General features: G+C 44.4%; 1 protein-coding gene across 2 annotated transcripts in view; it reads right to left on the reverse strand.

Moving 5' to 3' along the window:
• The window catches only part of LOC129827299 (protein FAM193B-like), a 67,131-nt gene that overhangs the window by 15,099 nt on the left and 36,206 nt on the right, over positions 1-15,826 (reverse strand). The window contains exons 6-8 of one of the 2 annotated variants that reach the window (XM_055888021.1): positions 9,786-9,975; positions 2,867-3,121; positions 199-447 (exon numbers count right to left, since the gene is read on the reverse strand). In XM_055888021.1, the coding sequence (XP_055743996.1) occupies positions 199-447; positions 2,867-3,121; positions 9,786-9,975 (694 nt within the window). The remainder of the gene's footprint in view (positions 1-198; positions 448-2,866; positions 3,122-9,785; positions 9,976-15,826) is intronic. The other variant, XM_055888022.1, reaches the window with a different exon arrangement.

Raw genomic sequence — 15,826 nt, forward strand, 5'->3', positions numbered from 1 at the left:
GAGAGGCTATATACAGTAGAGAGGCTATATACAGTAGAGAGGTTATATACAGTAGAGAGGCTATATACAGTAGAGATTCTATATAGTAGAGGCGCTATATACAGTAGAGAGGCTATATACAGTAGCGAGGCCTTGGTCCACAATAGTGCATTATTTAGGGAATAGGGTGCCTGCCCTTAGGGACGCAGTTAACCTTACCTTGATGGTGTTCTTGATCTCCTCTAGCCGAGAAGTCAGGAAGGAGTTGACCCTCTCTAGTTCCAGCTGGGGCCACTCCAGCAGCCGACTAGCCTCCGGGCCTTCACCGTCCTCCCCGTCCACATCCTCCTCCTCCTCCTCCTCCTCCTGGCTGAAGTGGTCTGGGTCCTCACTGGGCTCTGGAGGGGTTGAGGGGGGGTCGCTACCAGCTCCCTCACCATCACCACTACCTGCCTGGCTCTGCTTCTCCTGAGGTGGGGAGAGACAGACAGTCAAACAGACGGACACGGTCAGACGGACAAACACGGTCAGACGGACAAACACGGTCAGACGGACGGACACGGTCAGACGGACGGACACGGTCAGACGGACGGACACGGTCAGACAGACGGACACGGTCAGACAGACGGACACGGTCAGACAGACGGACACGGTCAGACGGACACGGTCAGACGGACACGGTCAGACGGACACGGTCAGACGGACACGGTCAGACGGACACGGTCAGACGGACACGGTCAGACGGACACGGTCAGACGGACACGGTCAGACGGACACGGTCAGACAGACGGACTTACAGTTCGACAGTCAGACAGACGGTTAGACGGTCAGACAGACGGTCAGACAGACAGACAGACAGACGGTCAGACAGACAGACAGACGGTCAGACAGACAGACAGACGGTCAGACAGACAGACGGTCAGACGGTTAGACAGATGAGTACTGAGACAGACAGAATACATCTAATTACAACCTTGAAAATGTGTTTACTTCCCATTATAAATTAATTATTAGCATATAAACACAGAGCATCCTGTCCAGGGGGTGTACTGGTACTTCAAGCTGTCTCACTACAGAAACAGGAGATGGACTAGTGTCCTGTACATCAAGCTGTCTCACTACAGAAACAGGAGATGGACTAGTGTCCTGTTCATCAAGCTGTCTCACTACAGAAACAGGAGATGGACTAGTGTCCTGTCCAGGGGGTGTCCTGTACATCAAGCTGTCTCACTACAGAAACAGGAGATGGACTAGTGTCCTGTCCAGGGGGTGTCCTGGTACATCAAGCTGTCTCACTACAGTAACAGGAGATAGACTAGTGTCCTGTCCAGGGGGTGTCCTGGTACATCAAGCTGTCTCACTACAGAAACAGGAGATGGACTAGTGTCCTGTCCAGGGGGTGTCCTGGTACATCAAGCTGTCTCACTACAGTAACAGGAGATGGACTAGTGTCTTGTCCAGGGGGTGTCCTGTACATCAAGCTGCCTCACTACAGAAACAGGAGATGGACTAGTGTCCTGAACATCAAGCTGTCTCACTACAGAAACAGGAGATGGACTAGTGTCCTGTTCATCAAGCTGTCTCACTACAGAAACAGGAGATGGACTAGTGTCCTGTACATCAAGCTGTCTCACTACAGAAACAGGACATAGACTAGTGTCCTGTCCAGGGGGTGTCCTGTACATCAAGCTGTCTCACTACAGAAACAGGAGATAGACTAGTGTCCTGTCCAGGGGGTGTCCTGTACATCAAGCTGCCTCACTACAGAAACAGGAGATAGACTAGTGTCCTGTCCAGGGGGTGTCCTGTACATCAAGCTGCCTCACTACAGAAACAGGAGATAGACTAGCATCCTGTCCAGGGGGTGTCCTGGTACATCAAGCTGCCTCACTACAGAAACAGGAGATGGACTAGTGTCCTGTCCAGGGGGTGTCCTGGTACATCAAGCTGCCTCACTACAGAAACAGGAGATAGACTAGCATCCTGTCCAGGGGGTGTCCTGGTACATCAAGCTGCCTCACTACAGAAACAGGAGATGGACTAGTGTCCTGTCCAGGGGGTGTCCTGTACATCAAGCTGCCTCACTACAGAAACAGGAGATGGACTAGTGTCCTGTCCAGGGGGTGTCCTGTACATCAAGCTGCCTCACTACAGAAACAGGAGATGGACTAGTGTCCTGTCCAGGGGGTGTCCTGTACATCAAGCTGCCTCACTACAGAAACAGGAGATGGACTAGTGTCCTGTCCAGGGGGTGTCCTGGTACATCAAGCTGCCTCACTACAGAAACAGGAGATGGACTAGTGTCCTGTTCATCAAGCTGTCTCACTACAGAAACAGGAGATGGACTAGTGTCCTGTTCATCAAGCTGTCTCACTACAGAAACAGGAGATGGACTAGTGTCCTGTCCAGGGGGTGTCCTGGTACATCAAGCCGTCTCACTACAGAAACAGGAGATGGACTAGTGTCCTGTCCAGGGGGTGTCCTGTACATCAAGCTGTCTCACTACAGAAACAGGAGATAGACTAGTGTCCCTTAAATCAATTCACATTTTTAAATGTAACCTTTATTTAACTAGGCAAGTCAGTTCTTATTTACATAAACCCGGACGACGCTGGGCCAATTGTGCGCCGCCCTATCGAATCCCAATCACAGCCGGTTGTGATAGAGCCTGGATTCGAACCAGGGTGTCTGTAGGTGACGCCTCTAGCACTGAAATGCAGTGCCTTAGACCGCTGCGCCACTCGGGAGACCAAGCTGCCTCACGTAACAGAAACAGGCGATTACTACAAATATTACGTACTTACACAAATATACATGTAGACGCCCCAAAACAAACACCAAACACTTTAAGATGTATTAACTGATCTGTATTGATGAGTATTCCCACCATGTAATTTGACATCACCTTCTTCTTCTGTTTATGACGTGCCCGCTTGGCAGCCTTAGCGCTGTTGGCTGGTTTGTGCTCTGAGGAGTTGATGAAGTCCAACAGCTCGTCCACGTCTCGGTGGTCGATGGAGGTGGACACGGACGGGTCAGAGTCCCGTCTCTGGGGAAGACACTCCTCCTTACGACGCGTCAGACGGGACCGGAGCTTCTCACGGATCTCTGTGTAGTTACGGCTGGTCGGAGCGGCCGGGGGCTGGAGGGAGGAGAGGACATGATCAGAGGAGACTTCAATAGCATGTGTTTCATTTCAATACCTATCTGTCTTCCTTTGCTCTTGTTCACTCCCCTTTAGACATCTGTGAAGGCTGGATATGGTGACAGTAACATGGCAGAAACTAGTTGGAGCGTACACCTATCCAGCCATCTCAGAACTAGTGGAAGGATGGCAGAAGGGAGGGGAGCATCTTTGTGGATTGAAACCCGAGCCACAATCTTTGTTGTAGTATGTTTATTGGCTAGAGAGAGACCAAGATGAAAAGGAAGGAGAGAGAGCGCTGAAAGAGCAGTGGGTGGGACTCCAACCCATGCTGGCAGCAGTACATCGTACGTGTGAGCCACAGGCAGCGGTTTAAGACTGTTAGACCACCCCAGGCCACCGGATTTCACATTTAACAACCATTGGGTTTACGTTTGGCCCCAACATGAACACAATGTTTGCCAAGTGAAAAGCCAAGTGCTCCATGAATCCATTACTAAAGAGACGGACCGCTCTGTGTCCAAAGAACTTGGCAGAAGCAGCAGTCAAAAATTACTTTTGTCACTCGCTGTTTATATCGTTCCTGCTTTTAATGCTAATTCAATAAATAACTAAGTGTGCCATACTATACATTAGGGCTGAGAATTGCCAGGGACCTCACGATTCTATATGTATTGCGACTCGAGACTGTGATGTCATTGCGACTCGAGACTGTGATGTCATTGCGACTCGAGACTGTGATGTCATTGCGGTTCGAGACTGTGATGTCATTGCGATTCGAGACTGTGATGTCATTGCGATTCGAGACTGTGATGTCATTGCGACTCGAGACTGTGATGTCATTGCGACTCGAGACTGTGATGTCATTGCGGTTCGAGACTGTGATGTCATTGCGATTCGAGACTGTGATGTCATTGCGATTCGAGACTGTGATGTCATTGCGATTCGAGACTGTGATGTCATTGCGATTCGAGACTGTGATGTCATTGCGATTCGAGACTGATTTCATTGCGATTCGAGACTGTGATGTCATTGCGATTCGAGACTGTGATGTCATTGCGATTCGAGACTGATGTCATTGCGATTCGATGTTCCAAACATATTACTCGCCATATGTGAGCAGACTCATTGTTGGGGGAAAAAGCAATAATATTTTTTTGTGGAAATTGTAATATTGGTTGTTTTGGATACTTTAAAACCATTTTCATTATTGTAATTAGCTAGCATGCTCAATGTGAAAACGCTAGCTCAAAGCTTCCCTGAGAGAGAGTCGCAGCCGATTTGGCCCACTCAAGATAACATGCTACAAATCAACGAAGTTTGGCTGGTATAGACACAGAATAATTAGCTAGCTAGTAATGTAGTGAGATAAAGTTGTCATTCCCAATCAACTCTTTTTATTTTCACAACGGAGCCAACGTTCATAAAAAGGGTCACACTTTCTTCTGATGTTGATTGATCAGTGTGTAGGCCCATTGATCAGTGTGCAGGCCCATTGATCAGTGTGCAGGCCCATTGATCAGTGTGCAGGCCCATTGATCAGTGTGCAGGCCCATTGATCAGTGTGTAGGCCCATTGATCAGTGTGTAGGCCCATTGATCAGTGTGCAGGCCCATTGATCAGTGTGCAGGCCCATTGATCAGTGTGCAGGCCCATTGATCAGTGTGCAGGCCCATTGATCAGTGTGCAGGCCCATTGATCAGTGTGCAGGCCCATTGATCAGTGTGCAGGCCCATTGATCAGTGTGCAGGCCCATTGATCAGTGTGTAGGCCCATTGATCAGTGTGTAGGCCCATTGATCAGTGTGTAGGCCCATTGATCAGTGTGTAGGCCCATTGATCAGTGTGTAGGCCCATTGATCAGTGTGTAGGCCCATTGATCAGTGTGTAGGCCCATTGATCAGTGTGTAGGCCCATTGATCAGTGTGCAGGCCCATTGATCAGTGTGCAGGCCCATTGATCAGTGTGCAGGCCCATTGATCAGTGTGCAGGCCCATTGATCAGTGTGCAGGCCCATTGATCAGTGTGCAGGCCCATTGATCAGTGTGTAGGCCCATTGATCAGTGTGCAGGCCCATTGATCAGTGTGCAGGCCCATTGATCAGTGTGCAGGCCCATTGATCAGTGTGCAGGCCCATTGATCAGTGTGCAGGCCCATTGATCAGTGTGCAGGCCCATTGATCAGTGTGCAGGCCCATTGATCAGTGTGCAGGCCCATTGATCAGTGTGTAGGCCCATTGATCAGTGTGTAGGCCCATTGATCAGTGTGTAGGCCCATTGATCAGTGTGTAGGCCCATTGATCAGTGTGTAGGCCCATTGATCAGTGTGTAGGCCCATTGATCAGTGTGTAGGCCCATTGATCAGTGTGTAGGCCCATTGATCAGTGTGTAGGCCCATTGATCAGTGTGCAGGCCCATTGATCAGTGTGCAGGCCCATTGATCAGTGTGCAGGCCCATTGATCAGTGTGTAGGCCCATTGATCAGTGTGTAGGCCCATTGATCAGTGTGTAGGCCCATTGATCAGTGGGTAGGGATATTGATCAGTGGGTAGGGATATTGATCAGTGGGTAGGGATATTGATCAGTGGGTAGGGATATTGATCAGTGGGTAGGGATATTGATCAGTGTGCAGGCCCATTGATCAGTGTGCAGGCCCATTGATCAGTGTGCAGGCCCATTGATCAGTGTGCAGGCCCATTGATCAGTGTGCAGGCCCATTGATCAGTGTGCAGGCCCATTGATCAGTGTGCAGGCCCATTGATCAGTGTGCAGGCCCATTGATCAGTGTGCAGGCCCATTGATCAGTGTGCAGGCCCATTGATCAGTGTGCAGGCCCATTGATCAGTGTGCAGGCCCATTGATCAGTGTGCAGGCCCATTGATCAGTGTGCAGGCCCATTGATCAGTGTGCAGGCCCATTGATCAGTGTGCAGGCCCATTGATCAGTGTGTAGGCCCATTGATCAGTGTGCAGGCCCATTGATCAGTGTGCAGGCCCATTGATCAGTGGGCAGGCCCATTGATCAGTGTGTAGGCCCATTGATCAGTGTGCAGGCCCATTGATCAGTGTGTAGGCCCATTGATCAGTGTGTAGGCCCATTGATCAGTGTGTAGGCCCATTGATCAGTGTGTAGGCCCATTGATCAGTGTGCAGGCCCATTGATCAGTGTGCAGGCCCATTGATCAGTGTGCAGGCCCATTGATCAGTGTGTAGGCCCATTGATCAGTGTGTAGGCCCATTGATCAGTGTGCAGGCCCATTGATCAGTGTGTAGGCCCATTGATCAGTGTGCAGGCCCATTGATCAGTGTGCAGGCCCATTGATCAGTGTGCAGGCCCATTGATCAGTGTGCAGGCCCATTGATCAGTGTGTAGGCCCATTGATCAGTGTGCAGGCCCATTGATCAGTGTGCAGGCCCATTGATCAGTGGGCAGGCCCATTGATCAGTGTGTAGGCCCATTGATCAGTGTGCAGGCCCATTGATCAGTGTGCAGGCCCATTGATCAGTGTGTAGGCCCATTGATCAGTGTGTAGGCCCATTGATCAGTGTGCAGGCCCATTGATCAGTGTGCAGGCCCATTGATCAGTGTGCAGGCCCATTGATCAGTGTGTAGGCCCATTGATCAGTGTGTAGGCCCATTGATCAGTGTGCAGGCCCATTGATCAGTGTGCAGGCCCATTGATCAGTGTGCAGGCCCATTGATCAGTGTGTAGGCCCATTGATCAGTGTGCAGGCCCATTGATCAGTGTGTAGGCCCATTGATCAGTGTGCAGGCCCATTGATCAGTGTGTAGGCCCATTGATCAGTGTGCAGGCCCATTGATCAGTGTGTAGGCCCATTGATCAGTGTGCAGGCCCATTGATCAGTGTGTAGGCCCATTGATCAGTGTGCAGGCCCATTGATCAGTGTGTAGGCCCATTGATCAGTGTGCAGGCCCATTGATCAGTGTGTAGGCCCATTGATCAGTGTGCAGGCCCATTGATCAGTGTGCAGGCCCATTGATCAGTGTGCAGGCCCATTGATCAGTGTGCAGGCCCATTGATCAGTGTGCAGGCCCATTGATCAGTGTGCAGGCCCATTGATCAGTGTGCAGGCCCATTGATCAGTGTGCAGGCCCATTGATCAGTGTGCAGGCCCATTGATCAGTGTGCAGGCCCATTGATCAGTGTGTAGGCCCATTGATCAGTGTGCAGGCCCATTGATCAGTGTGCAGGCCCATTGATCAGTGTGTAGGCCCATTGATCAGTGTGTAGGCCTATCAGCTGTGGGTAGGCCTATTGATCAGTGGGTAGGCCTATTGATCAGTGCATTGATCAGTGTGCAGGCCCATTGATCAGTGTGTAGGCCCATTGATCAGTGTGTAGGCCCATTGATCAGTGTGTAGGCCCATTGATCAGTGTGTAGGCCTATCAGCTGTGGGTAGGCCAATCAGCTGGTCATAATGACATGAAAAGTGAACACAATATATTAACAGTATTGCAGTAATTTCAGCAGTTCAGAACGATCTAGATTTTAGCTAGCAACGCAACTGATATCCTATTCTAAAAACTTGCTGTCATAATCTGTCATTTTGAGCCCTGGCCACTCCCCTCACAGATGGAAAAGCATTGGATAGGTGTATTTGACTTACCTACCCACACAGTTACACCAATCCACTGCTTTTAATCTTTGAGGGGGTGTGACCGAGTGCTCAGGGGATTGGGCTCCTGTCATCGTAACCCACCCAGTCTTTTTCTAGTCTCAGATAGCCATGTTGTTAGGTGTCTGATTTAGCTAGCTAGTTGTCATTACTTTGAACCGACAAGTATTCTCTGGGATTACCGCTAATCAAGGATTATTTTACGATCGTCTGTCACCTCATCACGGATGGAGAGATGAGAGCATCTTCAATGAGGAGCCAGAAAGGTATATTAAGCTAATTAGCTAGCTAGTGAAGTACACCACAAAATGGCGTGTACATGCTCAAATGCATCTGCGTGGGGCTGCTTCTATTGGTCGAAACGCCGCATCACAGAACACAAGGCTGCTATTAGAAATCAAAACACAAGACCATCGAAGCCAACCACGGCTCACCTTCCTCCCTGCGCTTCGTAAACCATAGAACACGTTTCACCAAGAGGAAGTGACATCGTACGTAAACTAAAACAAAGAGAAGGCCTTCCTTCCCCAGATCTGAGCCTCAACACAATCCTGTAAAAATGGATTCTTAAATCTATACACTACCCCATAATGACAAAGCAAAAACAGGTTTAGAAATGTTTGCAAAATGTCAAAATGTAGCACATTTTGCACAAGTATTCAGACACCTTACACCTTTGGTGGTTCCAAACTAATTCCATTTAAGAATGATGGAGGCCCCTTCAACGCTGCAGAAATGTTTTGGTACCCTTCCCCAGATCTGTGCCTCGACACAGTCCTGTCTCGGAGCTCTACGGACAATTCCTTCGACCTCGTGGCTTGGTTTTTGCTCGGTCAACTGTGGGACCTTATATAGACAGGTGTGTGCCTTTCCAAATCATGTCCAATCAGTTGAATTTACCACAGGTGGACTCCAATCAAGTTGTAGAAACATCTCAAGGATGATCAATGGAAACAGGATGCACCTGAGCTCAAAGGGTCTGAATACCGATGTAAATAAGGTATCTGTTTTTAGAAACTCATCCAAAAAAGAAACGTCCCTTTTCCAGGACCCGTCTTTCAAAGATAATTCGTAGAAATCCAAATAACTTCACAGATCTTCATTGTAAAGGGTTTAAACACTGTTTCCCATGTTTGTTCAATGAACCATAAACAATTAATGAACATGCACCTGTGGAACGGTCGTTAAGACACTAACAGCTTACAGACGGTATTTTGCTGAAAATAAACGCAGTTGACAGTGAGGATGTTTCATTTTTGGCTGAGTTAATTTCATAAATTTGCTAACCTTACTAAAAACCTGTTTTTGCTTTGTCATTATGGGGTATTGTGATGTCATTAGGGGGTATTGTGATGTCATTAGGGGGTATTGTGATGTCATTATGGGGTATTGTGATGTCATTATGGGGTATTGTGATGTCATTAGGGGGTATTGTGATGTCATTAGGGGGTATTGTGATGTCATTAGGGGGTATTGTGATGTCATTATGGGGTATTGTGATGTCATTAGGGGGTATTGTGATGTCATTAGGGGGTATTGTGATGTCATTAGGGGGTATTGTGATGTCATTATGGGGTATTGTGATGTCATTAGGGGGTATTGTGATGTCATTAGGGGGTATTGTGATGTCATTATGTGGTATTGATGAGGAAAAACATGTATTTAATCAATTTTAGAATAAGGCTGTAACGTATCAAAATGTGGAAAAAGGGAAGGGGTCTGAATACTTTCCTAATGCACTGTATACCATCAAAAATCATATTCGATATGTAGCTGTATGCATTTTTCCCCCATCACTATGTAGCTGTATGCATTTTTCCCCCATCACTATGTAGCTGTATGCATTTTTCCCCCATCACTATGTAGCTGTATGCATTTTTCCCCCATCACTATGTAGCTGTATGCATTTTTCCCCCATCACTATGTAGCTGTATGCATTTTTCCCCCATCACTATGTAGCTGTATGCATTTTTCCCCCATCACTATGTAGCTGTATGCATTTTTCCCCATCACTACTATACATACCGCGTTGTGTCCGAAGAACTCACAGTAGCAGCAGTCACAGTACTTCCCATCCTTCTGGTTGTTTGAGGAGGAAGCACAGGAGCTCCTCTCCGAACTAGAGTCCTCGTCCTCTCCCTCCTCCAGCTCCGAAGGGGGGTGACACAACCCCCCCGCCCCGTTAGATAGCTTATGTCCTTTACACGCCTGGTCCCTGGAGCATGGACACGGGATGCAGAGAACAGATAGTGCAGTCAGATGTAGAGACAGAGAAAGACAGAAACCATGCTTAGTGAGGTGACTTTTAGAAGAATTCAGCAGTGATGACAGGTAGAACCACGTCTTATCACTAGATTCTAGAGCAGTGATGACAGGTAGAACCACGTCTTATCACTAGATTCTAGAGCAGTGATGACAGGTAGAACCGTGTCTTATCACTAGATTCTAGAGCAGTGATGACAGGTAGAACCGTGTCTTATCACTAGATTCTAGAGCAGTGATGACAGGTAGAACCGTGTCTTATCACTAGATTCTAGAGCAGTGATGACAGGTAGAACCGTGTCTTATCACTAGATTCTAGAGCAGTGATGACAGGTAGAACCGTGTCTTATCACTAGATTCTAGAGCAGTGATGACAGGTAGAACCGTGTCTTATCACTAGATTCTAGAGGAGGCCATCTGAAACAATGTGTGTTCCAGAATCTCATGCAAATCATTTCGAGTCCTCGCATGTTAGCGTGAAATGTTGCTGAAATGTACAACTTAATTTAATAAAATGTCACTGCATTAGGGCAATACACCCCAAACAAACACATCTTAGAGTTTGACATTTAGTCAGTGGTTATCAATTGAACCAGATAAATAGTTTGGACATTAGTAGCAATCGAATACAAACCTTGAATTAAGTATTTACCTACTAGATTGTATAATAAACCTAAATTGTTCTTCTCCCATGAAACCATCATTATTCACATTACCTATCACTATTCACATTACCTATCATTATTCACATTACCTATGCTAGCTGTCTATTACTGCACAGTGCTTGAAAACAACCAACTGTCTATGGAGCACCACTACTGTGGAAACATCACACTATGTATGGAACATCACTACTGTAGAAACACCACACTATGTATGGAACATCACTACTGTAGACACACCACACTATGTATGGCACATCACTACTGTAGAAACATCACTACTGTAGAAACATCACTACTGTAGAAACACCACACTATGTATGGAACATCACTAATGTAGAAACATCACTACTGTAGAAACATCACTACTGTAGAAACACCACACTATGTATGGAACATCACTACTGTAGAAACATCACTACTGTAGAAACATCACTACTGTAGAAACATCACTACTGTAGAAACACCACACTATGTATGGAACATCACTACTGTAGAAACATCACACTATGTATGGAACATCACTACTGTAGACACACCACACTATGTATGGCACATCACTACTGTAGAAACATCACACTATGTATGGAACACCACTACTGTAGAAACATCACACTATGTATGGAACATCACTACTGTAGAAACATCACACTATGTATGGAACATCACTACTGTAGAAACAACACACTATGTATGGAACATCACTACTGTAGAAACATCACACTATGTATGGAACATAACTACTGTAGAAACATCACACTATGTATGGAACATCACTACTGTAGAAACATCACACTATGTATGGAACATCACTACTGTAGACACACCACACTATGTATGGCACATCACTACTGTAGAAACATCACTACTGTAGAAACATCACTACTGTAGAAACACCACACTATGTATGGAACATCACTACTGTAGAAACACCACTACTGTAGAAACACCACTACTGTAGAAACATCACACTATGTATGGAACATCACTACTGTAGAAACACCACTACTGTAGAAACATCACATTATGTATGGAACATCACTACTGTAGAAACATCACTACTGTAGAAACATCACATTATGTATGGAACATCACACTATGTATGGAACATCACTACTGTAGAAACATCACTACTGTAGAAACACACTATGTATGGAACATCACTACTGTAGAAACATCACTACTGTAGAAACACACTATGTATGGAACATCACTACTGTAGAAACATCACTACTGTAGAAACATCACACTATGTATGGAACATCACTACTGTAGAAACATCACTACTGTAGAAACATCACTACTGTAGAAACATCACTACTGTAGAAACATCACTACTGTAGAAACATCACTACTGTAGAAACATCACTACTGTAGAAACATCACACTATGTATGGAACATCACTACTGTAGAAACATCACTACTATAGAAACATCACTACTGTAGAAACATCACTACTGTAGAAACATCACTACTGTAGAAACATCACTACTGTAGAAACATCACTACTGTAGAAACATCACATTATGTATGGAACATCACTACTGTAGAAACATCACTACTGTAGAAACACCACTACTGTAGAAACACCACTACTGTAGAAACACCACTACTGTAGAAACACCACTACTGTAGAAACACCACTACTGTAGAAACACCACTACTGTAGAAACACCACATTATGTATGGAACATCACTACTGTAGAAACATCACACTATGTATGAAACATCACTACTGTAGAAACATCACACTATGTATGGAACATCACCACTGTAGAAACATCACTACTGTAGAAACAACACACTATGTATGGAACATCACTACTGTAGAAACATCACTACTGTAGAAACATCACACTATGTATGGAACATCACACTATGTATGGAACATCACTACTGTAGAAACATCACTACTGTAGAAACATCACTACTGTAGAAACATCACTACTGTAGAAACATCACTATTGTAGAAACAACACACTATGTATGGAACATCACCACTGTAGAAACATCACTACTGTAGAAACATTACTACTGTAGAAACATCACACTATGTATGGAACATCACTACTGTAGAAACATCACACTATGTATGGAACATCACTACTGTAGAAACATCACACTATGTATGGAGCATCACTACTGTAGAAACATCACTACTGTAGAAACATCACTACTGTAGAAACATCACTACTGTAGAAACATCACTACTGTAGAAACATCACTACTGTAGAAACATCACTACTGTAGAAACATCACTACTGTAGAAACATCACATTATGTATGGAACATCACTACTGTAGAAACACCACTACTGTAGAAACACCACTACTGTAGAAACACCACTACTGTAGAAACATCACACTATGTATGGAACATCACACTATGTATGGAACATCACTACTGTAGAAACATCACTACTGTAGAAACATCACACTATGTATGGAACATCACTACTGTAGAAACAACACACTATGTATGGAACATCACTACTGTAGAAACATCACTACTGTAGAAACATCACTACTGTAGAAACATCACTACTGTAGAAACATCACTACTGTAGAAACATCACTACTGTAGAAACATCACTACTGTAGAAACATCACTACTGTAGAAACATCACTACTGTAGAAACATCACTACTGTAGAAACATCACTACTGTAGAAACATCACACTATGTATGGAACATCACACTATGTATGGAACATCACTACTGTAGAAACATCACTACTGTAGAAACATCACACTATGTATGGAACATCACTACTGTAGAAACAACACACTATGTATGGAACATCACTACTGTAGAAACATCACACTATGTATGGAACATCACTACTGTAGAAACATCACACTATGTATGGAACATCACTACTGTAGAAACAACACACTATGTATGGAACATCACTACTGTAGAAACATCACACTATGTATGGAACATCACTACTGTAGAAACATCACACTATGTATGGAACATCACTACTGTAGAAACATCACACTATGTATGGAACATCACTACTGTAGAAACATCACTACTGTAGAAACATCACACTATGTATGGAACATCACACTATGTATGGAACATCACTACTGTAGAAACATCACACTATGTATGAAACATCACTACTGTAGAAACATCACTACTGTAGAAACATCACACTATGTATGGAACATCACTACTGTAGAAACATCACACTATGTATGGAACATCACTACTGTAGAAACACCACACTATGTATGGAACACCACTACTGTAGAAACATCACTACTGTAGAAACATCACACTATGTATGGAACATCACTACTGTAGAAACATCACACTATGTATGGAAAATCACTACTGTAGAAACATCACACTATGTATGGAACATCACTACTGTAGAAACATCACACTATGTATGGAACATCACTACTGTAGAAACACCACACTATGTATGGAACACCACTACTGTAGAAACATCACACTATGTAATGAACATCACACTATGTAATGAACATCACTACTGTAGAAACACCACTACTGTAGAAACATCACACTATGTATGGAACATCACTACTGTAGAAACATCACTACTGTAGAAACACCACACTATGTATGGAACGTCACTACTGTAGAAACATCACTACTGAAGAAACACCACACTATGTATGGAACATCACTACTGTAGAAACATCACACTATGTATGGAACATCACTACTGTAGAAACATCACTACTGTAGAAACATCACTACTGTAGAAACATCACTACTGTAGAAACATCACACTATGTATGGAACATCACTACTGTAGAAACATCACACTATGTATGGAACATCACTACTGTAGAAACATCACACTATGTATGGAACACCACACTATGTATGGAACACCACAATATGTATGGAACACCACACTATGTATGGAACATCACACTATGTATGGAACATCACACTATGTATGGAACACCACACTATGTATGGAACATCACTACTGTAGAAACATCACTACTGTAGAAACATCACACTATGTATGGAACATCACTACTGTAGAAACATCACACTATGTATGGAACACCACACTATGTATGGAACATCACACTATGTATGGAACATCACACTATGTATGGAACACCACACTATGTATGGAACATCACACTATGTATGGAACATCACACTATGTATGGAACACCACACTATGTATGGAACATCACACTATGTATGGAACACCACACTATGTATGGAACATCACTACTGTAGAAACATCACTACTGTAGAAACATCACTACTGTAGAAACATCACTACTGTAGAAACATCACTACTGTAGAAACATCACACTATGTATGGAACATCACTACTGTAGAAACATCACACTATGTATGGAACACCACACTATGTATGGAACACCACACTATGTATGGAACATCACACTATGTATGGAACATCACACTATGTATGGAACACCACACTATGTATGGAACATCACACTATGTATGGAACACCACACTATGTATGGAACATCACACTATGTATGGAACACCACACTATGTATGGAACATCACACTACTGTAGAAACATCACACTATGTATGGAACACCACACTATGTATGGAACATCACTACTGTAGAAACATCACTACTGTAGAAACATCACTACTGTAGAAACATCACACTATGTATGGAACATCACTACTGTAGAAACACCACACTATGTATGGAACATCACACTATGTATGGAACATCACTACTGTAGAAACACCACACTATGTATGGAACATCACTACTGTAGAAACACCACACTATGTATGGAACATCACACTATGTATGGAACACCACACTATGTATGGAACATCACTACTGTAGAAACATCACTACTGTAGAAACATCACTACTGTAGAAACATCACACTATGTATGGAACATCACTACTGTAGAAACACCACACTATGTATGGAACATCACACTATGTATGGAACATCACACTATGTATGGAACACCACACTATGTATGGAACACCACACTATGTATGGAACACCACACTATGTATGGAACATCACACTACTGTAGAAACATCACACTATGTATGGAACATCACACTATGTATGGAACACCACACTACTGTAGAAACATCACACTATGTATGGAACATCACACTACTGTA

The sequence above is a fragment of the Salvelinus fontinalis genome, chromosome 29 (genome assembly GCF_029448725.1).
Source record: "Salvelinus fontinalis isolate EN_2023a chromosome 29, ASM2944872v1, whole genome shotgun sequence".
NCBI lineage: Eukaryota > Metazoa > Chordata > Actinopteri > Salmoniformes > Salmonidae > Salvelinus > Salvelinus fontinalis.